Here is a 26,374-nt window from a genome sequence, read left to right on the forward strand (position 1 = left end):
GGATCTCACATCTCCCGAATTCCAGCTGTTTGTCACAATGTAGGCTTGACTCTGCAGGAAGCAGTACATGGATGATGGGGAGGTTATTGATGCAAGACTTCGGCTCTGATATCGACCATTAGAGTGGTAGCATGTGGGCATACAGGGCCTCCCAGTATCGTAGAGTAAAGACAACACATTGAATGGAGATTATATTGAAAAATCCCCAATTTCCATCTGTTTGGCACATTGAAGGATTCACTTTACAGGAAGCAGTATATGGATGATGGGAGCTTATTGATGGAGACCATTAGAGATGCAGCACGCAGGCATACAGGCCCTTCCTGTAAGGTGGTGTAAGGCTGACACATTGAATGGAGATAAAGTAAAAAAAAAAAAATTTGGCACCCAGAAGAGGGGGAATAATATGCAGTACTGGAATCCTGGATAAAAGCAACCGGCTTTCAGAAAAAAATGCTTTCCATTACTCACTGAATACCCCTCATATAACAAATAGCTGTCAGAACCTTCATTGTAACTTTCATATACTTCTACAACTATTACATGTATATCTATACTCTGCAAACCATCATGAGGAGCACGGCAGAGAGTACATTCCATTGTACCAGTTATTAGGTTTTCTTCCTGTTCCATTCATGCATAGAGCACAGGAAGAATGATGGTTTAAATGCCTCTCTGCATGCAGTAATTATTCTAACCTTACCTTCATGATCTCTAAGTGAGCAGTATGTAGTGGGTGTAATACATTCCTAGAGTAATTATATAAAACTGGTTCTTGAAACTTCATTAATAGACTTTCTTGGGATAGTTTAAGTTTATCTTCAAGAGTTTTTCAGTTCAGTTCCTTCAGTATATCTGTGACACTCTCCCATCAATTAAATAAACCTGTGGCCATTCATGTTGGCCTTCTCTGTGCACATTCAGTATCCCCTGCTAGTTCTATCAGGTATGGGTCCCACACTTGAGCAATCCCTACAAAGTGTTACACCCTGGTATATGTATGAGTTGGCTGATTCCAACAGTGACCCATTGATGATATAGACTACGTTTTTACATTTCATGAAGTGCATAATTTTTCATTTAAAGCAAGTTGTCAATCTCTGCACCAATTTGAAATCTTATCAAGGTCTTACTGAATATTTATGCAGATTCTTGCAGATGGTACTTCATTATAGATAAGCGCATCATCTACAAAAAGCTTGATGTAACTATTAATATTGTCTACAAGGTCATTAACATACAACATGAACAGCAATGGTCCCAACACACTTCCCTGGGACACACCCAAAGTTACTTCTACATCTGACAATGACTCTCCATCCAAGATAACATGTTGCATCCTCTCTACCAAAAAGTGCTCAATTCAGTCACAAATTTCACTCGATACGCCATATGATCCAACTTTTCACAATAAGTGTGGGTGTGGCACTGAGTAAAATGCTTTTTGGAAATCATGAAATATGGCACATACTGCCTTGATCCAAAGCTTTCAGTATGTCAGGTGAGAAAAGTGCGAGCTGGGTTTCACATGATCGATGTTTTCAAAAACCGTGCTGGTTGGCATTGAGGGGGTCATTCTGTTCAAGATACCTAATTACGTTTGAGCTCAGAATATGTTCTTTACAGTTTTCACATTTAAAGATTTGCTGCATTAGATGAGACACGCATTTAGCACGAAGTGTAGGGAAAGCTAATCAAACTTGGTCATGCCTACATATTTCCATGTATTATGTTGTTACAGTCCGAAAAAATGTAATGAGTGTTTTGTTCATCAAATGCTGCCCGACGCCAACAGGTATGAATTGTAGATTTTTCAGTTTTACTTTCCTTAACTCACAAGTAACACTGGCGAAAAATTTTTGCGTGTTTAACATGTTAATACAAGCTTTTCTCGATTTTTCTGATTGTGGCATGTAAAGTGCTTTATTTACATTGTCTGTGAGCTTTACACCTTCTTGTTATTTTCATCATTTTTATTACCTTCAGAACAACAAACACTTGACTTAACCACTCTCATTTTTTCCATTTAAAATTTCTATAAAGGTGTTCTGAAACTGCTTTGCAGCTGTTGTTTTCATGTTAAGACACAATGAGTCAAGGGAATTTTGAATTATTTTGTCTCACAGTGTATAAAATCTAATCATTTGGTTCAGGCACAGGGAACATTTGAAAAATTTGTAGTAAAACTTCACCACAAATACAGAACAACCTATGCTAATAACAATCAAACAATTGAAAATCCAGGATGGAATGTAATAATACGAGAGAAGGAAAGTTGCTACTCACCATATAGTGGAGATGTTGAGTCGCGATAGGCACAATAAAAAGATTCACACAATCACAGCTTTCAGCCATTAAGGACTTTGTCAGCAGTAGACACACATACACGCACGCACACACACACACACTCACGCAACTTGCACACACGTCTGCAGTCTCAGAGAGCTGAAACTACACTGCGGGCAGCAGCACCAGTGCATGATGGGAGTGGCATCTAGGTGGGGGTAAGGAGGAGGCAGAGGCAGGAAGGGGGGATGGATAGTATGGTGGGAGTGGCTGACAGTGAAGTGTTGCAGTTTAGACGGAGAGCAGGAGAGAAGGTGTGGAGAGGGGAGGGGGTAAGTAGCAGGAAGGACAGAAATAAAACTGGCTGGCTCTGAGCACTATGGGACTTAACTGCTGAGGTCATCAGTCCCGAAATAAAAATAATAAGAAATTAAAAGTCTGGGTATGGCAGTGAAATTACGGCTGTGTAGTGCTGGAATGGGGACAGGGAGGGGGCTGGATGGGTGAGGACAGTGACTAACAGAGGTTGAGGCCAGGAGGGTTATGGGAATGTAGGATGTATTGCAGGGAAAGCCCACCTGTGCAGTTCAGAAAAGCTGGTGTTGGTGGGAAGGATCCATATGGCACAGGCTGTGAAGCAGTCATTGAGATTAGGGGTATCATGCTTGGCAGTGTGTTCAGCTACAGGGTGGTCCACTTGTTTTTTGGTCACAGTTTGTCAGTGGCCGTTCAAGTGGACAGACAGATTGTTGGTTGTCATGCCTACATAGAATGCAGCACAGTGGTTGCAGCTTAGCTTGTAAATCACATGACTGGTTTCACAGGTACCCCTGCCTTTGATGGGATAGGTGATGTTAGTGACCGGACTGGAGTAGGTGGTGGTAGGAGGATGTATGGGGCAGGTCTTGCATCTAGGTCTATTACAGGGGTATGGGTCATGAGGTAAGGGATGGGGAGCGGGGGTTGTGTAAAGATGGACAAGTATATTGTGTAGGTTCAGTGGACAGTGGAATACCTAGGTAGGAGGGGTAGGAAGGATAGTGGGCAGGACATTTCTCATTTCAGGGCATGACGAGAGGTAATTGAAACCCTGGCAGAGAATGTAATTCAGTTGCTCCAGTCCCAGATGTTACTGAGTTATGAGGGGAGTGCTCCTCTGTGGCCAGATTGTGGGACTTTGAGAGGTGGTGGGAGGCTGGAAAGATAAAGCACGGGAGATTTGTTTTTGTACAAGGATGGGAGGATAATTACTGTCAGTGAAGGCCACAGTGAGAGCCTCGGTATATTTAGAGAGGGACTGCTCGTCACTGCAGATGCAACGACCATGGGTGGCTAGGCAGTACGGAAGCGACTATGCTAATAACAGTATCTTAAGAATATTGCAGTTCCATTATAAAAAGAAAACTAAGTTACACCATGCACAAGTGATCAGTTCATCCACCACAAATTCTTTTATCAAATAGCAGCATTTCTTCCACAGAATCTCCTGTTGCTTCATTTTTAGAAGCCCTGGCATCATATTAAGCATTTTTGCCTATTAATTTATTGTATACTGTATTTTCATCCCATAAACTGTCTCCACAGTGCATATAATTTCAAACGGTCTGTGGGGATCATAAAATTCTTTGTTCCTCCTGTTGCATGCATGACTAAAATGATCCTCCTCAAATAATTTTTGCCTGCTGTTGAAAATTATAATTTCATAAATGTATAAGAAGGGGACAGTTACAACTTGTTATTTCCTAAATAATGGGCAACAAGATTCTTTGAGCCATGCAGTAGACCTGTACCTGACTATTATCTTCCGCAATGTCAGCATCCAAGGTCTGCTATTTGAACTTCCTCACAAAACAGTATCAGATCTAATGACAGATTCAAAATGATATGCTGTTTTCCATTTACTCTTCTCAGTAACATTTTGCATTATTTGCATTGCAAGTGCAAAACTGCTTAACGTATTTGACAGGAAATCAACATGTGTCTTCTAGCTTAACCGCTTGACCACAGTTGGTCCAAGGAATCTGTCAGAGTCACTACACCCATCATTTGACTATTATGCTGTATTTTAACCTCCACACATTTTGAAATGTTCAAACAATGGAAAATCCAGGATGGAATGAAACAATATTATATATAGGGTAGTTGCTGCTCACCATATAGCAGAGATGTTGCATTGCAGATAGGCAATAGGCATATCAAAAAGACTGTCAAAAAGTGAGCTTTCAGACAATAAGACCTTCGTCGAAAATAGAAAACACACACACACACACTGAGCCAGAGACTCTCTCTCTGTGTGTGTGTGTGTGTGTGTGTGTGTGTGTGTGTGTGTGTTTGGTCTTTTTGTGACTCAGCACCTCTGTCACTATGTGGTGAGTGGCAACTATCCTTTCCACAATAATTTTGAAATGTTCAGTTTCAGCTAATTGAATTAGAACAAGTCATCTAGGGTACGAAGAGTACTCACAATGAATCTCAGAATTTTTTTGGAATCATCAACTTCAAATAAAAAAGAAGAATTGTCTGCAAACAGAAGTGATGAAGAATCTATACTTACTGGTAAGTCATTTATGTAGATAACGAAAAGACTTGTGCTAGAATGAAGCCTTGAGGCCTACCTTGTGATATCATACTGCATTTAGAATAGTAGCTTACTGAATTTGAAGCGACAGTTACACTTTGTTTTCTGTTCTGGAAGTATGCTGTAAACCATCTCAGAACATAACCGTTAAATCCAGCTTTATTTAATTTGTAGATATGCAAGATACATTTTGTTGAATAAAATGCTGTTGTAAGATCATTGACAATACTTCCAACTTTACTCCTTTGATCTAATGCTTAGCTTATCTTTTTAATAAAACTGATCACTTGATCCAGAGTGTCTTTTCCTCGATGTGCTCGCTTATAGTTAGGCCTCGAGGCACTCAGTAATTTTGCATATAACTGTAGGCATGAAGCAGTACAGACCCTACAATGTTGAAAAAGGGCAAACCCACATTAAGGCTGTTTTCTCAGTGGCAATTTAGCTCACTGAAATTTGTGACTATCACAGGGTTGAGCCATTTGGCACATGACTGAACTGTGGCAAACATTGTTTGTTGCATTCTGTTGCTTTTTGCTGCATTGCTGAAAAGGAAATACAGATGCCCCTGATGATACTGTAAGTACTGGATTCCTCATGTGGTATTTACGCCACACTGTTGGTCACCATTTGTTGTATGTATAGCATCATATTTTCCCCTATATCTGTGCAAGCCGGTAGAGAGACAGGTTACGCACTGCACAAGTGACTGATGGTCACGACACCTGGACTTGGGATTGTGGGGAAGCTCTAGCAGTAGGATGCTTTGCACTCAAGTGACGGGAGGTCAGAGGAACTCCAGCATCAAAATTAGCACCAAGAAGCATCCAGTAATAATACTTGTATTTTATGTTACACTTATTAAAAAACCAGAGTAACAATGTTGAAGTCTACACCCGTGCTAAAGCTTAGTAATTGCAATTTCATCTATTAAAAATCAGCCTCAAAAAGATACCAAATGAATTAGATTGCTATAGCAAATATTGGCAGAAATGGTCAAGCTGTCGTAAAAATGTGTCTTGCTTGGGCAGGCACAAAATGTTTAAGTCTATAACCTTTGCCTTTCACAGGCAAGTAATTTACCATCTGAGCTACGCAAGTATGATTCACAACCCATCCTCACAGCTTCAATCCCACCAGTCATCAATCAGCCATTGAGATGTGAACATTAAAGGAATCATCAGCAGCATCCAGATTTTTGTGTAATTACATATTGTTTTCCTTTGCTCCTAGGCACATTAAAATCGTAAATGTTCATGATGATCTGTGTGTTGATATACAGAGGGGTCCAAAAAAATGTATCCACTGTTTAAAAGTCCATAACTGGCAAACTAATTGACGGAGTTGTCTCATCTTTGGTAGTGTAATAGTTTGAAGTTCCGGTAATTGCCACATAAGCATTGTATTGTGTTGTTTTGTTTTGTCAGATGACAGTTGCCAGATAGTCAGTGTTTTGTGCTTAGTTGCACCTAGTTACTCGAGTAAACATGGCTGGCACAAGGCTTACATTCGATGAAAGGAAGTCAGTTTTGAAGTGGTATTTTAAGTACGAAAACATTAATGAAGTTCGACGGCAATGGCAAAATGAGTATCAAACAGAGCCACCGACACGTTTAACGATTCGTCGCATTCGAGACAAATTGGAAGCTGAAGGCTGTGTTAAAGATGTACACAAACAACAATCTGGACGACCTGTAACAGTAACAAGTCCAGCTAACTCCCGTCGTGTGTTACAACAATTCACTCAATCACCACAGAAGTCTGTGAGACAGTGTGCCCGTGAAACTGGAGTGAGTCGCTCAATTGTTCGGCAAATTTTGAAGACAGCAAAGTGGAAGTACTACATCCCACAATTGGTACACATAATGAAAGAGGACAACCCAGATCATAGAATGGAGTACTGCGAGTGGTTTACTAACATTGTGCGCAACGATGAAGAGTTTGCAGAGATGATTGTATCGTATGATGAGTCGCAGTTCAAACTCAATGGTACATTAAATAGCCACAATTGCATCTACTGGGCCACCAAAAATCCGAATGTCCATGTAGACAAAGCCATGAATTTTTCAGGAGTAAATGTGTGGTGTGGGTTGTCTTACCGGGGCTTGATTGGGCCATTCTTCTTTGACGCCACAGTTACCGGTGAGGTGTACCTTCAGAAGCTTCAGACATCCATTTTACCTGCCATCCAAGACTTGTATGTTGATGGAAGAGTTTACTCTCAACAAGATGGTGCCCCAGCCCACTACCAAAATCATGTTAGGGTGTATCTCGACGAAAATCTACCAGGAAGATGGATAGTCCATAGAGGTGCTGTGGAGTATCCACCACATTCCCCAGACCTAACTCCTCTGGACTTTTACCTTTGGGGAACACTAAAGGATGTTGTTTATTAACAAAAGCCACACACATTGGATGAACTTCGAGAATCCATTGTACATTCATGTGCAAATATTCAACTGAACACGTTGCAGTCAGTAGTTCATGCCGCAGTTCAGTGGCATTGTTTGTGTGTGGATGTTAATGGTGACCTTTTCGAACACCTACAGCGATGTCTTTAAATTGGACTTTAAGCTACACTTTCACCAAAAATGAGGCAACTCCGTCAATTAGTTTACAAGTTATAGACTTTTAAACAGTGGATACATTTTTTTGGACCCTTCTGTATTTCATATCACTACATATTTTCCCATACTTCACTATAATCACACAGTTTTGCATACTCTCTTAAGACAAAAAATGTGCTATGGAGGAATTATCCAAATTGGGCAGAAACTGGTAATATGATGTACATGCATAGACAAACAAATGACTACAATTTCAAGGAAAAAGGATGATTTATTAAAGAGAAAGAGCTCAACAGATTCAGAAATTCAATAAAATTGTCTACCTTGGCCCTTATGCAAGCAGTTATATGGCTTGGCTTTGATTAACAGAGTTGTCAGATGTCTTCTAGAGATGTTGTTGTTATTGTGGTCTTCAGTCCTGAGACTGGTTCGACGCAGCTCTCCATGCTACTCTATCCTGTGCAAGCTTCTTCATCTCCCAGTACCTACTGCAACCTACACCCTTTTGAATCTGCTTAATGTATTCATCTCTTGGTCTCCCTCTACAATTTTTACCCTCCACGCTGCCCTCCAATACTAAATTGGTGATCCCTCAATGTCTCAGAACATGTCCTACCAACCGATCCCTTCTTCTAGTTAAGTTGTGCCACAAACTTCTCTTCTCCCCAATCCTATTCAATACCTCCTCATTAGTTATGTGATCTACACATCTAATCTTCAGCATTCTTTTGTAGCACCACATTTCGAAAGCTTCTATTCTCTTCTTGTCCAAACTATTTATCATCCATGTTTCACTTCCATACATGGCCACACTCCATACAAATTCTTTCAGAAATGATTTCCTGACACTTAAATCTACATTCGATGTTAACAAATTTCTCTTCTTCAGAAACGCTTTCCTTGCCATTGCCAGTCTACATTTTATATCTTCTCTACTTTGACCATCATCATCATCAGTGATTTTGCTCCCCAAATAGCAAAACTCCTTTACTACTTTAAGCGTCTCATTTCCTAATCTAATTCCCTCAGCATCACCCGACTTAATTCGACTACATTCCATTATACTCGTTTTGCTTCTGTTGATGTTCATCTTATATCCTCCTTTCAAGACACTATCCATTCTGTTCAACTGCTCTTCCAAGTCCTTTGCTGTCTCTGACAGAATTACAATGTCATCGGCAAACCTCAAAGTTTTTATTACTTCTCCATGGATTTTAATACCTACTCCGAATTTTTCTCTTGTTTCCTTCACTGCTTGTTCAATATAAAGATTGAATAACATCGGGGATAGGCTACAACCCTGTCTCACACCCTTCCCAACCACTGCTTCTCTTTCATGTCCCTCGACTTCTAGAGATATCATGCAAAATTCTGTCTGAATGACACATTAGCTCATCCTGAGGTGGTTGAGAACACTTCTCATAATGCTCCAAACGTTCTTAATGTGGGAGAGATCCAGCAGCCTAGTTGGGGGGAGGAGGGGGGGGGCTGTACAGTTTGGCAAGCATGAATAGTAGGAGTGGAAACTCACTGTGGTTGGGCAGGAATTATCATCAGAATGAAATTTTCACTCTGCAGTGGAGTGTGTGCTGATGTGAAACTTCCTGGCAGATTAAAACTGTGTTCCAGACCGAGACTTGAACTCGAGACCTTTGCATTTCGCAGGCAAGTGCTTGACCATCTGAGATACCCAAGAACAATTTCAGTTCTCAAAAGCAAAACAGTAAAATAACAATATGACATGATGCATTTTAGCAGCCATTATTGTGTGTAGTAAAGGACTTTGTGTGGTATCAGGATTGGCAGTGGAGCAAACAAAAGACTAGCACCCACCAGTTTCCTGGCTGCTAGCAACTTCTACCAATTCAGACATATAGAGTGTGTGCACTGAGAAGAGTTTGTCAAATAGTATTTATTAAGAGTCCACGACTGTGTTCATTATACCTCATGTTGCAGCAAAATTAAGATCTTGGCTTATGATGGCTGGCACTTTCACTTCTAATGGAGAGCTTGTTCCATGTTGAGCAAGAAATAAGCAGATCGGGTATTCCATGAAGTCCCAATTTCAGCAATATATAGATAGTGATGCATACAAAGCAGAATGATTGTCTAAGAAGCAAATGTTATCGAAGCAGCTGAAAAAGACTCTAAACTCCATAAATGAATTTTTCTATGATGTATGTCCCATTATGGTTGCTGCAAAAGTTCCACAGTACAAACTTCAAGTACCTGAATACTGTGCATATCTAAGTATTGCAGGGAGCAGATATCTGACAAACTGACATGGAAAAACTATTTCGATTTCTGACCAGGAGGATCTGAAATGTAACCAGAACATATGGATAGCTGTCGATGAAACAACAGATATATGTGGATGTTTCATTGATAGCCTCATTGTTGGCAAACTCGATGGAGAAGTACCATCAGAGTAGTTACTGATTTCCTGCAAAGCATAAATCATTCAACAATAGCTTGTTTTGTGAATGGCAGTCATGAAGTGCTGTGGCTTCGAGGAATTTGAGAAGAAAATGTTGCTGATGCTGCAGCTTCCTAATGCAACACACTTTTTCTCAGCCAGTTTCAATTGAGAAAATGCAGAATTTGTTGTGGAGGATGTGGAATATTCCTGCTTCAACCCCAATAATTTCATGAAGTTCTAGGAGGTGGTGGCACTACACACAGCCTTCAAAATGGCATCTGTAACAGAGATGCGTTCCAAGCACAGAGCCGTCACTACGTTCTTTTGGTGGAAAATCAAAGCATCACAGATATTCGGAGGCACTTGCAGAATGTCTATGGAGAACTGGTAGTGAACAGAAGCACGCTGAGGTGTTGGGCAAGGTGTCTGTCATCATCATAATGAGGTTGCACAAATCTGCCCAATCTCTTGTATGCTTGCTAGCCTCACACAACTGTGACTCCTGCAATGTTGGAATGTACAGATGATCTCATTCAAAGTGATCGACAGATCACAGTCACTATCAAACATCCTGTGGCACTAGACTTGGTCACTGTTTCTATGTTTTGATACAGTGTATCAATACGTGGAACTGTTTCAGTGTTTTGGAACGGCTACGGTTCACTGTTTCGAAACAGTGGTGTTTCATTCCACCCCTGTCTCAGATAACTGAACCAGATTCGGTCTCGAGCCAGACACAGAAACCATATCGTTGTTTCAAAATAAGGCTGTTTCAATCCACCTGTGCTTGGAACGGACTAATTGTATTGAAACAGTGATGCTTCATTCCCCTCTTTGTTGGACGAGATTCGGGCTCGGCACAGGTACTGAAACACATTTAACATACCACTTCATGAAAAACTTTCAAGAGTGTCGAAATCTTTTTGACAATCAATAGCATGAAGCTTAAGATATCCGAAAATAAAGCTTCGTTTCTAGCTGACTGTCATATTCTGAAATGGCGAAACATCTGCTTTATAAACACTAACCAAACAATCAAACAACGCATACTATTCACATTCAATATAATAAATATGTGAAATTCACTCAGTAAAATTACACTTTTTGATAACATACGCTTCTTTGTTCACGTACAGCAATGATATTAAGAAACGTAAGTAAGCCTACAACATTTTGAATAAAAAAAGGCGTACAGTGACAGTTATTAGACATATACATAAATTCGATGTAGGTATAATTGCAAGCAATCTGTTTGACATATCACTGATAGTGTAATGGTGAACGGGAAGGACTAGGAAGCATGGTGAATTTATAGTAACGGTTCGAAACACCTTAAAAGACAAAATTTTTTTCTATTATATTTTGTTATTTATTCGAATTATTTGGCGTTATTTGTGAGTCTATAGTCACTGTGCCTATTATCCTCAATGATTCCCTTTGTGTGCATGAAAATTAGCAGGATGGGTATATCACCCATACTAACGGAATGTGGGAATCCCAGTAGCATATCCGCTGCTTCTGCAGTTTGCTCCCACCTCCAGTTCCGTTCGTGGTGGCTCTTCTGTCTTCAGCTATGGCTGTCCTCAGCCAATTGAAAAGTATGAAAGTCACACGACACGAAAGCAGCGCATTTGCTGCAGAAATACGAAACTGCCAAGATGCCTAAGTGATAATTTCATACTTTCTGCGATATGATTAGCGCTCTCGCACCTCATTTGTGTTTATGTGGACATACTCATACAGTAAACAGTCAAGACCATAAAATGTGTAGGTTTATTAGATTAAAAAACACAAACTTTTTTCGAAACAGTGTTTTTAGACATTAAATTGTACTGTTTCATTTGTTTCAAAACAGTTACGTGTTTCAGTTTGCCCATCTCTATGTGGCACAACTGGGCATCTCTGTAGGCAATGCTTGCAAAATTGTCCATCAGTTTGGATACTAAAAGGTATATACCTATTGGATTCCTCATCACCTAACACAAGACCATAAGGAACAACAAAGGACCAGCTGTATGGAATTTCTTGCCCATTATAAGGCTGACTGTGGTAATTTTTTGTCAAACACTGTTACAGGCAATGAAACATGGGTTTATCACTTCAAGCTAGAATCAAAACAGCAATTCATGGAGTAGTGTCACACCACCTCTCCTCCTAAGAAAAGTTCAAAGCTGTACCCTCAGGTAATAAAGTGACAGTCTTCTGGGTCTCTGAAGGGATTCTTCTGTTTCATGTCCTCCCTCATGGTGCAACAATCAAATCTGAAGCATAATGTGCTACTCTCATGTCTATCACCATTAAAATGAAAACAAACCTCTCCTTCTCCATGACAACACAAGGCATTACATGAGTATGGGTATCCAAGAGGAGCTCACAAAACTTCATTTGATTATTCTTCCTCATCCACCCTACAGCCCAGATCTCTCACCTTCCAACTTCCACCTGTTTGGTGCAATGAAGGCTGCACTCCACAAGAAGCAGGGTATGGCTGATGGGGACATTACTGACGCAGCACGATGTCGGCTTTAATGTTGACTGTCAGAGTGGTACCACGCGTGCATACAGGCTCTTCCAGAAAGTGTAATACAACTGTCACATTGAACAGAGATTGTTTTGTAGCCAAAGGGTAGGAAATAATAAGTTGTTGTTGTTGTGGTCTTCAGTGCTGAGACTGGTTTGATGCAGCTCTCCATGCTACTCTATCCTATGCAAGCTTCTTCATCTCCCAGTACCTACCGCAACCTACATCCTTCTGAATCTGCTGAGTGTATTCATTTCTTGGTCTCCCTCTACAATTTTTACCATCCACACTGCCCTCCAATACTAAATTGGTGATCCCTTGATGCCTCAGAACATGTCCTACCAACCGATCCCTTCTTCTAGTCAAGTTGTGCCACAAATTTCTCTTCTCTTCAATTCTGTTCAATACCTCCTCATTAGTTATGTGATCTACCCATCTAATCTTCAGCATTCTTCTGTAGCACCACATTTCGAAAGCTTCTATTCTCTTCTTGTCCAAACTATTTATCATCCATATTTCACTTCCATACATGGCTACACTCCATACAAATACTTTCAGAAACCACTTCCAGACACTTAAATCTATGGTCGATGTTAACAAAGTTCTTTTCTTCAGAAACACTTTCCTTGCCATTGTCAGTCTACATTTTATATCCTTTCTACTTCGACCAACATCAGTTATTTTGCTCCCCAAATAGCAAAACTCCTTTACTACTTTAAGTGTCTCATTTCCTAATCTAATTCCCTTAGCATCACCTGAGTTAACTCGACTACATTCCATTATCCTCGTTTTGCTTTTGTTGATGTTCATCTTATATCCTCCTTTCAAGACATTGTTAATTCCATTAAACTGCTCTTCCAAGTCCTTTGCTGTCTCCGACAGAATTACAATGTCATCGGCGAACCTCCATTTTTTTTTTTTCTTCTCCATGGATTTTAATTCCTACTCCAAATTTTTCTTTTGTTTCCTTTACTGCTTGCTCAATATTCAGATTGAATAGCATCAGGGATCGGCTACAACCCTGCTCACTCCCTTCTCAACCACTGCTTCCCTATCATGCCCCTCGACTCTTATAACTGCCATCTGTTTTCTGTACAAATTGTAAATAGCCTTTCGCTCCTTGTATTTTACACCTTCAGAATTTGAAAGAGAGTATTCCAATCAACATTGTCAAAAGCTTTCTCTATGTCTACAAATGCTAGAAATGTAGTATGCCTTTCCTGAAACAATCTTCTAAGGTAAGTCGTAGGGTCAGTATTGCATCTCGTTTTCCAACATTTCTACAGAATTCAAACTGATCTTCCCCAAGGTCAGCTTCTACCAGTTTCTCCATTCGTCTGTAAAGAATTCATGTTAGTATTTTGCAGCCATGACTTATTAAACTGATTGTTCGGTAATTTTCACATCTGTCAACACCTACCTTCAAGTCTGAGGGTATTTTGCCTGTCTCATACATCTTGCTCACCAGATGGTAGAATTTTGTCAGGACTCGCTCTCCCAAGGGCATCAGTAATTCTAATGGAATGTTGTCTACTCCCGGGGCCTTGTTTCGACTCAGGTCTTTCAGTGCTCTGTCAAACTCTTCACTCAGTATCGTATCTCCCATTTCATCTTCATCTACATTCTCTTCCATTTCCATAATATTGTCCTCAAGCACATCGCCCTTGTATGGACTCTCTATATAATTCTTCCATCTTTCTGCTTCCTCTTCTTTGCTTAGACCTGGGTTTCCATCTGAGCTCTTGAGCTCTTGATATTCATAGCCCGCATCTCGTGGTCGTGCGGTAGCGTTCTCGCTTCCCACGCCCGGGTTCCCGGGTTCGATTCCCGGCGGGGTCAGGGATTTTCTCTGCCTCGTGATGGCTGGGTGTTGTGTGCTGTCCTTAGGTTAGTTAGGTTCAAGTAGTTCTAAGTTCTAGGGGACTGATGACCATAGATGTTAAGTCCCATAGTGCTCAGAGCCATTTGAACCATTTTTTTGATATTCATACAAGTGGTTCTTTTTCCTCCAAATTTTCCTGTAGGCAGTATCTATCTTACACCTAGTGATATATGCCTCCAATCCTTACATTTTCTTCCAGCCATTGCTGCTTAGCCATTTTGCACTTTCTGTCGATCTCATTTTTGAGACTTTTGTATTCCTTTTTGTCTGCTTCATTTACTGCATTTTTATATTTTCTCCTTCCATCAATTAAATTCAATATATCTTCTATTACCCAAGGATTTCTACTAGACCTCATGTTTTTACCAACTTGATCCTCTTCTGCCTTCACTATTTCATCTCTCAAAGCTACCCATTCTTCTTGTACTGTATTTGTTGCCCCCATTCTTGTCAGTCATTCCCTAATGCTCTCTCTGAAACTCTCTGCAATCTCTGGTTCTGTCAGTTTATCCAGGTCCCACCTTTTTGCAATTTCTTCGGTTTTAATCTGCAGTTCACGACCAATAGATTGTGGTTAGAGTCCACATCTGCCCCTGGAAATGTCTTACAATTTAAAACCTGGTTCCTAAATCTCTGTCCTACCATTATATAATCTATCTGAAACCTTCTAGTATCTCCAGGCCTCTTCCATGTATACAACCTTCTTTCATGATTCTTGAACCAAGTGTTAGCTATGATTAAGTTATGCTTTGCGCAAAATTCTACCAGGTGGCTTCCTCTTTCATTCCTTATCCCTATTCCATATTCATCTACTACGTTTTTTCTCTTCTTTTTCCTACTACCGAATTCCAGTCACCCGTGAGTATTAAATTTTCGTCTCCCTTCACTATCTGGATAATTTCTTTTATCTCATCATACAGTTCATCAATCATCTATAATATATTGTATTGGAATCCTGAATAAAACCAACCTGGATTCAGGAAAAATAGTATTGCATCACTTATTGAACATCTCTTGTAGAAACTGTTGAGAATGTCAAATGCAAGCTGACTGACATTACAGCTGATATTGGGCACAGAACAGTGAATACATTTCACACTGTTTTGGCAACAAATCTAGGTTACTCAACATTTGCTGCAATTTGCAGTATCCTCCAAGGAAGTGAAGATGAAATTCAGGTTGGCATCTCTCCAGGAAAATTTCATCTCCTAAAATTTGCATCAGTGCATCTGTCATATGTAGAGATCATTTTCCTTCCACAAAAACACTCTTTCTGATGGGCGACAGTCTGTGACTATAACACGTTTGGATAAGTTCCTGGATGTTCATAGTGCTTCAAAAATTCAGTTAAGATGGGCATTTTAGTAAACAGATATGGTAGAAAATAATTTGTTTTATTAGCACAGCAGAGACTTTCAAATTAAAAAAGAATAAGTACTGTAAAATGTGGCTTCTTGATGTACTTTCCAAAAGTCAGTTATGTGCAAGTGTATATCAAGATAACATAGTAGGCTGTGGACTAATTCAAAAGACGATTTCACTTGAAATTACCAGTTTTGTTAAATATTTAATAAAATATTTCTCAAATATTTTATCCATTTTCTGTACATAAAAATGCAGGCTCTAGTCGTGTATCATGTATGATGACATGTATCACTCATGATATAATGGGTTGGTTATTCTGATGTAAGTAAAAGTGATATAAGTGATAATCTTGCCTCAGGAAACATTAATCTGATCTAAAACTTACTGGACAAAAAGACAGTTAAGTTACAGTTAATATTTGATATGATTATCTGACACTCTCAGTGGAAATAGTAGGTGGTCTTCTGTATTTCAGAGTCTGGTGTCCTTTCAAAGCACTTTGTTGCCTAAATTGCAATGTCTAATACGTTGCAAGTTCTGGGATTATGGATCTGAAGATGCCCACTGAACTGACCGAAACTGGTTATCTGCGTCACAAAACTTGTGATTTACACAATAAACTGTTCTAGACTTTCTTTAATATTTGTGGTGCTCCTTGAGATAGTATGATCAAAGCTCACACCAATACATTGATGTGTGAATTGTGAGAGACTCCTATAAAGCATTGCTTTTGTTACATAGCTAGATATAAGTGTTTTCCTATTTCACTTGGACAAATAGGTAACCTAGCTTCCCCTCATCCCTTTTTATTAAAGTAAAAACATGAAGTATTATTATAGAAACTGTAGTAGCAATCCCAAAAGCCACACTGAATTTCACAATTAAAAATAACAATATTATGAAAAGGAAAGTTGTTACTCACCAGTGTGGCTCCAGTTGCCAGAGACTGCAGTCGTGTGTGTGCGAGCTGTGTATACCTTTCAAAATGTTCTAACATATACCATTTCTGAGTTTTTAAAGGTTTTTTATTTTTCGTATTCAGTATTTCATTATTTGCTGTTCTTCTGTTTTGATGTTTAATTGTTTGTTTTTGATTTGCAGAGGGGAGCTAGAAGATCTACAGATTGTCAGTAAATGGTTGGTGTGGCAATCCAATGGTGTGAAAGAGATCCTAAGTGAGTGTTTCCTATGAAAGATAGTGGATTTGATATCTTTTTTTATCAAAAAGCATAAAATTGGTAGAATGCAGATCTCCATTGCCTTTGGTGCTCAGTTAGCTATTTTCTTCGTTTTAGCATAACTGCTGCATCGCACGTCACCAATCTTCCTTATACTGTGTCTTTAAACAAAAGTGTCCCATATTCTTATAGTAGATAGTATGGGTCAACATTAGAAAAAAGTATCAGCAGAGCTGAGCCATGCCATTCACTGTCCCGATGATGTGGTGTGAGCCTAATGACCATTATTCAGACTGTTACTGTCTTACAAATATTTCGGGACATTCAAGCAAAACTAGACATAAAATAAAGTAACCAATGTCTCTTCAGTGATGAAGGGTTGCCTGTTCCTGTCTGTAACTTAAAAGCCACGGAACCAGACACCATGTCAAGGGAATAAGAAAGTATTGAATATATAGAAGAGTACTACCCACAGTATCATGACACTTCGCCTTAGCTCTTTAATCAAAAGTTCACGATCTAAAACTTTCGAAACAGCAAGCTGAACTCTTGGGGTCAAGACTGCAACAATGGAACCTTCTAGCTCCAGGGACAAAAATTTCCTGTTTCAGATCAAGAGGAGCTTCCTTCGCTCAATATTTCGATATGCAGAATTCAATGTGTGTATGTAGAGATGTCAAGGGTCTGATGAAGCAGCTAGGTGTACAACATAATCCACAGGAGTGGCAACTATTTATTGACTGCAATAAAACCGGCATGAAAGCGTTACTAATACATAATGGCAATGCATTTCCACCGGTACCTTTTGCTAATGCAGTAGACATGCATTACGAAACTATGGCTTTGCTGCTACAGCCAATCAAATATTAGAAATATTAATGGCAGCTTTGCTGTGATTTAAAAGTTGTTGCACTCCTTACAGGTTTACAGGCTGGATTCATGAAATACTGCTGCTTTTTGTGCCTTTGGGACAGCCGTGACACCAAGAATCACTATACAGTCAAGGAATGGCCTATAAGGAAATCATACGTTCCTGGAAATGTAAATGTGGACAATACCCCATTGGTTGAGCCCGATAACATAATTTAGCCTCCCCTTCATATCAAGTTGGGCCTTATCAAGAACTTTAAAAGTTTCCCAAATTAAGTGAGGCAAAGCTGAAAGAGGGCATATTTGCTGAACCACGAACAAGAAAATTGCTGAAAGATCCAACCTTTGATACCAAACTCACAGATATCCAATTAGCTGCTTGGCCTTCTTTTAAAGCAATTGTGAAGGGCTTCTTGAGTAACAGAAAGGACAAAAACTATGTTACCATTGTGAATGGTCGGTTGGACATCTATAAGAACATGGGGTGTAGAACGTCGCTTAACACTTTCGCTGTGGCTGACGCTTATAAGCGTCACAACAAGCCACGAGCCAGTGCGGCTGACACTTATAAGCGTCCGCACTCACTGTCGGATTACTCAGTCTAGTTGCAGCGTCTAAGCTAGCACCAAAGCGTGTAAACTTTTGTTTTGTGTGGTCAGTTATCGAATGTATATTGTTCGTAATGGCGGCTAATGAACCGACACCTGGTCCTTCCAATGTGAAAAGGAGCAGGAAAAGTGTTAAATTGACAGAGGAACAGTTACTTAGTATACTAAATGACAGTGATTTTCTGTGCAGTGACGACGAGGCATACCACGGAGCTTGTCATTCAGAGGGTGCAGAAGAATTGCAGAGTGACGATAGCGTGGAAGCACAGCTTTCGAATCTGTTTTGTGACAGTTCCGCTACTAAACTGATGACCTCTAACAGAGACAATCTTAAAAATGTGCATTTGAAGTAAATATAATTTCAAATGAATCCAGTTTCCTTTTCCCTTTTTTTCCTTCATGAGAATTTGCGTTTTGGAATCCAAATTTTTCCTAAATGCAGTGGATTTGGTGCTTGTTTGAATTGTATTTTTTGTTACATTATCAACAAATCACGAACATTTGAATGACGCCTATGACCCCTATAGGTGTCAGACAGCAAACAGACCTTGAAACATGACCACAATACAGTCTAAGCATATTTGAAGTAATGCATCTAGGGTGTCATCATGAAGTCAGTATAGAACTTGATCCTACAGATCTTACAAGGTCTTGATGTCAGCCTGTACCTCAGGCGTGCTTAGGAGCGTCGGCTCCGAGCAGTGCCTGCCACGTCAGTGTTACCGGCCCGCACTCGCACGTTGCCGGGCCGCACTGGAGAGTTGTGCGCCTGCACTGATGCCGCAGTGAAAAATGTTAAAATTCACTTTTTACTTTCTCACCTTGATTTCTTCCCAGAAAATTTGGGAGCCATAAGCGATGAGTATGGTGAACGCTTTCACCAAGACATTCTTATCGTGGAACATCTTTACCAAGGCCATTGGAACCCTTGAATGATGGGTGACTACTGCTGGGGTCTTGTTAGGGAGAGTGATGAAATGGGAAACAAGAAAGCTCAGTCATAGCATTTTTTAAAAACCAAAAACGATTAAAGGTGAAAATATCGTATGAACTAATTTGGACCTTTTTTTGGCATCGTGCCCATATATACATACAAAATAGTATTGATTTCAAACGTTCTGAATGTGTATTTTTGTTTGACTTAATTGCGTCAATTTTCACTATTTCCATTTTTTTATTCTGCTGTGTATCTAGGAAATGTCACATCATAGAGAAAAACTAATTTTACTAGTGTATTCAGCACCCCAAAATTAGGTAAATCCACCCATTTACAGACCAGATGCAGAAAAAATAGTTTAAATTTGTTAACTAGTGTAATTTGTGAGAGTCTTTTTGTTGCACCTATCTGCGACTCAGCATCTCAACTATACGGTGAGTAAAAATGTTCCATTTCATAATATTGTTACATTCCATCTTTCATTTTCCATTGTTTGATTTTTGCCCTTAAAAATAGCTACTGTTGAAGTCTCGACATATGGAGAAGAATTCCAATGAGGAGAACAAAACAACTTTAGAAGATATAAAGTAACCAGGCCTCTTCTTGAACAAACATTGAAATGCCATGTCCAGACTGATAGTATTTACTCTAGTAGTTTATCCAGTGTAGCTGTCCATATGCAGCTTTACATGTTAACATATTTAGATGCATTAATGTACTACAGCAAGGAAGACTCCCTGCAGCAAACTTTTTTGGTAGAAGAGACTGGGACCAGGGAAACTGCTACAACCTGGTGAAAACTTGTTGTTTGGAAGCCATAATGAATTTCAAAATTTGCGAACTACTGTAGCATATCACTGTCAGCTTTTGATGAGATAAGTTATATTTTACACAGGCCCTCTCAAGCATTTTTTATTTCATTGCTGTAATCTTTGTTTCCTGAATTGTAGGGCAATACTCTATTTCAATAATTAGGAACACTGCATCAAAATCCAGTGCAGACAAATCTTACAAAATGAAGTACGATTCACATGCAAACAAGAATCAATCATACAGAAAGAGAAGTAATAAAATGATACAGGGAGGCAAAAGCTTGAGTGTATGTAGGTTGCCCAAGTTACCTGTATACAGAGACGAAGAGACTCATTGGAAAGCATTCTTTGGAATGAACATTAAAACAAGAAAAAGCAGATAAAAGATGGATATCTGCAATAAAACTTGCATGCTCTTCTGCACAGCATCTGTGTCAATGTACCACCTTTTAACAAACCTTATTCCTCCTCTTGTGGGTCACTAATTTCTTAACTTGAAGTGGCACAAGCCAAACTAATTTTGGGTTCTGTAATATGTTTTCTTGCCTTCCGAACGAAGAAAGTAGTATCTTTTTCAATAATTATACTAGGAGGCGGCACATTTGCTGAAACAACATTCATTCTCTGTTACATCACTGCTTCGGCTTTCAGAAAAATGATCAAAGAAACGGTGATATGGTACTGGTGTGAACAGAGCTTCCTTTCACTAACTGACTTTTTCTGGACAAAATAAAAAGTTGTTCCATGCTTATATCGTTTCTGATCTCCAACCACTTGAGAAGGAAAATGTGTCAAGACATTTAACATTTTACATTCTCCTCAATGGAAATCCACCAACAACAGTATGAAAACTAAAATAAAATACCCCACAATCGTAATTCCTTGAAATCAAAGAGCTTTTTTTCCTTTTTTTTTTTTCATGTGATCAAAAGGTGAAAGTGAATATCGCTGTTAATGTTATACTGCCCACTTAATAATATTCCTTCCACTGTTTGTGAATGTACTGAATACTATACACTTAAGTGTGCAACATATCATTCTCTCATCCAGGAATATATGTGAATATAAATGCAAACACAAATCAGTGTAGGTGTCTGTACACATGTACCCCATCAAAACACAAAAAACCTTATGTTCTCTAGAATGAAGAATTTAAAAGTTAGTCTGATGAACACTCCTTGTCACAGGATATTAACTATCAAGATTAAAAACCTTAGGTCTAAGCGTAGAAAACATAGTTCTAAACTGTACCTCTTGTTGTTGTTGTTGTTGTTGTTGTTGTGTGGTCTTCAGTCCTGAGACTGGTTTGATGCAGCTCTCCATGCTACTCTATCCTGTGCAAGCTTCTTCATCTCCCAGTACCTACTGCAGTCTACATCCTTCTGAATCTGCTTAGTGTATTCATCTCTTGGTCTCCCTCTACGATTTTTACCCTCCACGCTGCCCTCCAATACTAAATTGGTGATCCCTTGATGCCTCAGAACATGTCCTACCAACCGATCCCTTTTTCCAGTCAAGTTGTGCCACAAGCTCCTCTTCTCCCCAAATCTATTCAATACCTCCTCATTAGTTATTTAATCTACCCATATAATCTTCAGCATTCTTCTGTAGCACCACATCTCGAAAGCTTCTATTCTCTTCTTGTCTAAACTATTTATTGTCCACGTTTCACTTCCATACATGGCTACACTCCATACAAATACTTTCAGAAACGACTTCCTGACATTTAAATCTATACTCGATGTTAACAAATCTTTTCTTCTTCAGAAATGCTTTCCTTGCCATTGCCAGTCTACATTTTATATCCTCTCTACTTCGACCATCATCAGTTATTTTGCTCCCAAAATAACAAAACTCCTTTACTACTTTAAGTGTCTCATTTCCTAATCTAATTCCCGCAGTATCACCTGACTTAATTCGACTACATTCCATTATCCTCGTTTTGCTTTTGTTGATGTTCATCTTATACCCTCCTTTCAAGACACTGTCCTTTCCATTAAACTGCTCTTCCAAGTCCTTTGCTGTCTCCGACAGAATTACAATGTCATCAGCAAACCTCAAAGTTTTTATTTCCTCTCCATGGATTTTAATTCCTACTCTAAACTTTTCTTTTGTTTCCTTTATTGCTTGCTCAATATACAGATTGAATAACATCGGGGAGAGGCTTCAACCCTCTCACTCCCTTCCCAACCACTGCTTCCCTTTCATGTCCCTCGACTCTTATAACTGCCATCTGGTTTCTGACAAACTGTAAATATCCTTTCGCTCCTTGTATTTTACCCCTGTCACCTTCAGAATTTGAAAGAGAGTATTCCAGTCAACATTGTCAAAAGCTTTCTCTCCAAGTCCACAAATGCTAGAAACGTAGGTTTGCCTTTTCTTAATCTATTTTCTAAGATAAGTCGTAGGATCATTATTGCCTCATGTGTTCCAACATTTCTACGGAATCCAAACTGATCTTCCCCGAGGTCAGCTTCTACCAGTTTTTCCATTCATCTGTAAAGAATTCGTGTTAGTATTTTGCAGCTGTGACTTATTACACTGATAGTTCGGTAATTTTCACATCTGTCAACACCTGCTTTCTTTGCGATTGGAATTATTATATTCTTCTTGAAGTCTGAGTGTATTTCGTCTGTCTCATACATCTTGCTCACCACATGGTGGAGTTTTGTCAGGACTGGCTCTCCTAAGTCTGTCAGTAGTTTTAATGGAATGTTGTCTACCCCGTGGGCCTTGTTTCGACTCAGGTCTGTGAGTGCTCTGTTAAACTCTTCACGCATTATCATATCTCCCATTTCATCTTCATCTACATCCTCTTCCATTTCCATAATATTGTCCTCAAGTACATCACCCTTGTATAGACCCTCTATATACTCCTTCCACCTTTCTGCTTTCCCTTCTTTGCTTAGAACTGGGTTTCTATCAAAGCTCTTGATATTCTTGCAAGTGGTTCTCCTTTCTCCAAAGGTCTCTTTAATTTTCCTGTAGGCAGTATCTATCTTACCCCTAGTGAGATAAGCCTCTCATTCAGCAGCAAATAGTTATAATGCCTTTTGTACTATACAGGATCTCATCTGATAAAAAAAGTGTGTGTCACACTAACATCAAATCACTCTTAATGAAGTTGTGATAAGATCTTTTCATTCACACTTTTCATGAAGTTTATTTTACAATTAACTAAACTTACAGTTTAAAGATAGTGTATTAAGGAAGAGGAAAATAAAGCAGGTGAAGGGAAAGGAAGTAAAATAACAAACAAGAAACAAAACTTAAAGTAACAAATTTTATATGGCATAGTGCATGAACTTAACAGTGTTACAAAAGCAGTCTTGGCTGTGACACACAAACATGTGCAGCTTCTGCATCTGATTGAGTTTACAAGAAAGATGTGACTACTATTCATGTTTCACAGCTTCGTAAAGCTTCCATTTCCGTCACAGAAAAATATGCTCAATCTTTTAGCATTGCACTACCTTCTGAAGAACAACTTGTACTGAAAAAAAAACTTTAAAAAGGTTTCTTCCATGAAATCTCTGGTTTTATACAAGTTATGACCACACAACAAGTACACAAACACATCTAACATTAATACTGGTATCTCAAAAGAGTGATTATAATATTCTCTCTCTCTCTCTCTCTCTCTCTCTCTCTCACACACACACACACACAGAAAATCTCAAATATCATATACATGTGTAAACAGTACGGTCAGCATAAACATTTTTATAAAATAAACAAAATGTGCAGGTCCCACACTTTAGGTTAAAAGAACTATTGCCAAACATAGCCTCCCATACAGGAGAAATTATGACTGTGTATTTACATTTTATTATAACTTTCAACTGTCTCATAGGCTTGAGTGGAGTTTAACTACATGATGATCTGCTTCCACTTCTCATGAACATATAGTGAGGATGAAGTAAAAAATAAACAGTTAAAGTGAATTACAACAAGATAAACCTCAATAGTTAATCTTTTTAAATGCAAGTGGGACCCTGCTAACAACATCTATGGGCTACAACAATGATGATGATGATGATGGTAAAATTATAATAATTATTATCAGTTAAGTTACAAAAGCACCATCCAAAAAATTATCTCAAGTACAAAATATACAGATGGAAGAAACAAAAAAATATGTTTTATATATACATACACTTTTTCCTTTAAAGAATCTGGTTTCTGATCTCAAGTGTATTTGTTTTGACTATAGTGTAGCACCAATTGAAGAAGATATCCCCAGCCTGATTCCAGGAAATACAATTTTCAACAGAACACTTATTTTTTCATTATTTGTATATCTCCACAGAAATACAATCAAAATACACACTACAACTATTTCACTTCATAAATATCCATTCTGCAGACATTATACAACATCCAGGAACTAATAATTTGTACTTACACATACATTCGTAAGCTACTGCAGGGTTCAGTATATATGTCAGGCAAATCAATAAGCTGCTCTTAAAAGATAACTGGAAAGCTTCTTCAGCATAGCTCAGAATTTCCAACTAGTTTGATTGCAGACATATCATCTGTCCTTGAGAATGACAGGAAAGAATACATATGCATATTTCACAGACAGCACTAACAAAACAGAAAAGTCAGACTAGTTCACAAAAAAGGCCACAGTAACTGCCACTGGACAATCTTGAGGAAGTGCAGTTAGAATCAGATTTTTTTCTGTTATTAGACATCATTTTACACTTACAAAGAACATTTTAAAACTGTAATTCATTGTGAAAACTTTTTCCATTTGTGGTAATTTCATAAGGACACTTTTAGAACATTATCTCCTGTCTTCCCAACACTTTTCAGTTTTTACAAATAAAATGGGTATGTATGCAGTTTTGTTGCCTTTATAATGCTCCACTGCATAATTTAGGATCACAGCACAAAAAACCCTGTTATAAAACAGATCTTGTTAGTGTGGTTAGCACTGGCTGAACTAGAAATACATCATCTCTAATTCTGCAACTGCTACTGAATTTACAAATTTACAAAAGACAGCACAAAATCTGTAAAAGACTTTATTTGGTAGCGTGATAATTATCACTTTTGAAGATTTAGGGCTTTAATGTTGAACACCTTCGCTCCAAAAATACATACAGCACATTTATTTTGTTATTTTCCACCTCTTTCACTTTTGGAATAGCTGTACAAGTGCAAATCTTGTACACTAATGTTATTTTATTAAATGCCAATTACAAGAAGATTGTAATAGTGACTCATGTACTTCCTGCAGTCTTTACTAATTGAATAACTATCTATCCGAACAGAACTGGAATAGCAAACACACCTACTCTGGGATTACACACACTGTTGCAGAAACTATTATCCATTCAGCATCAATAATGTATACAAAAAAGTGACACTAATAACTGTTACTTCAAGACACAGGTTGCAGAAAACAGATGATATGTGCTGCGAGCATAAACAGCAAGACTCCAACTAACACAATTAGAAACACTTGCTGACATCGATCTTACTAACACACTAAACAAATACACTACTCAACAACAAACATCACACAGAAGTGGACCATACTGTCAAATACATTAAAACTTTCCATACATTAAATTCTTTCAGTTCATCATCACACTGGGCACGTTACAAAAAAATGATAACAATGAAACCAGGCTTTTAAGATGAATTATCTAAAGAATACACACTGGTTCCAGTGTGAATAACTATTAAATCACTGGAAAATATAAACATATACATAATTCAATCTAAGCTTCTTTAATCAGGTCTCAAATGATATTAAATAAATAGCTTAATAAAAGGAACAAAATCTGGTGACTTAGCTCCACACTGTTATATATGATTTACTTTCCATATAATAATAAAAAACATACAGTGCAATTTCAGGAAATATAATCTCTGCAAATAATTTTACTAAAACATTTCATTTCATTGGGAGCAGCAGTGCTGCACAGAGATAAAACTGTACACTCAGTTTTACAATGGAACGAATAAAGCAACGAATGAATATTGTAGACATGGCAAATCACATCTGCAAATTCTAGCCTGTTCAAACTACAAATTATCCTAAAACATTTCACATTCCTGATACATTCATTAATCCACATACCATCTTCATACAGCTACAGACACTAGCACCAGTATTTGCACAGCCCAAACTCTCCTCAAACTTCTCACAAAATCTTCTCCCAGCAGGTACTACTTACTATTTCACTAGCTTGCTTCCTGTGACAGCAATTGTGGCCAACGAAGACAGCGCAATATTGCTGAGGACGGCTGGTTCAACCACTGCCGTATCTGCAAAGAATTAGAAAACCAAAACTGCAAGTCATCATTGAAACTTTAAAGCACAAATTTAGAAAA

At 38.6% G+C, this 26,374-nt stretch overlaps 1 protein-coding gene across 1 annotated transcript in view; it reads right to left on the bottom strand.

Annotated features, from left to right (window-relative positions):
• Positions 1-23,292: 23,292 nt before the first annotated feature.
• The window catches only part of LOC126106469 (uncharacterized), a 95,113-nt gene continuing 92,031 nt past the window's right edge, over positions 23,293-26,374 (bottom strand). Inside the window, exon 12 of the mRNA XM_049912755.1 lies at positions 23,293-26,308. Within this exon, the coding sequence (XP_049768712.1) occupies positions 26,217-26,308 (92 nt within the window). The 3' untranslated portion in view covers positions 23,293-26,216. The remainder of the gene's footprint in view (positions 26,309-26,374) is intronic.

The sequence above is a fragment of the Schistocerca cancellata genome, chromosome 10, assembly GCF_023864275.1.
Source record: "Schistocerca cancellata isolate TAMUIC-IGC-003103 chromosome 10, iqSchCanc2.1, whole genome shotgun sequence".
Lineage (NCBI taxonomy): Eukaryota > Metazoa > Arthropoda > Insecta > Orthoptera > Acrididae > Schistocerca > Schistocerca cancellata.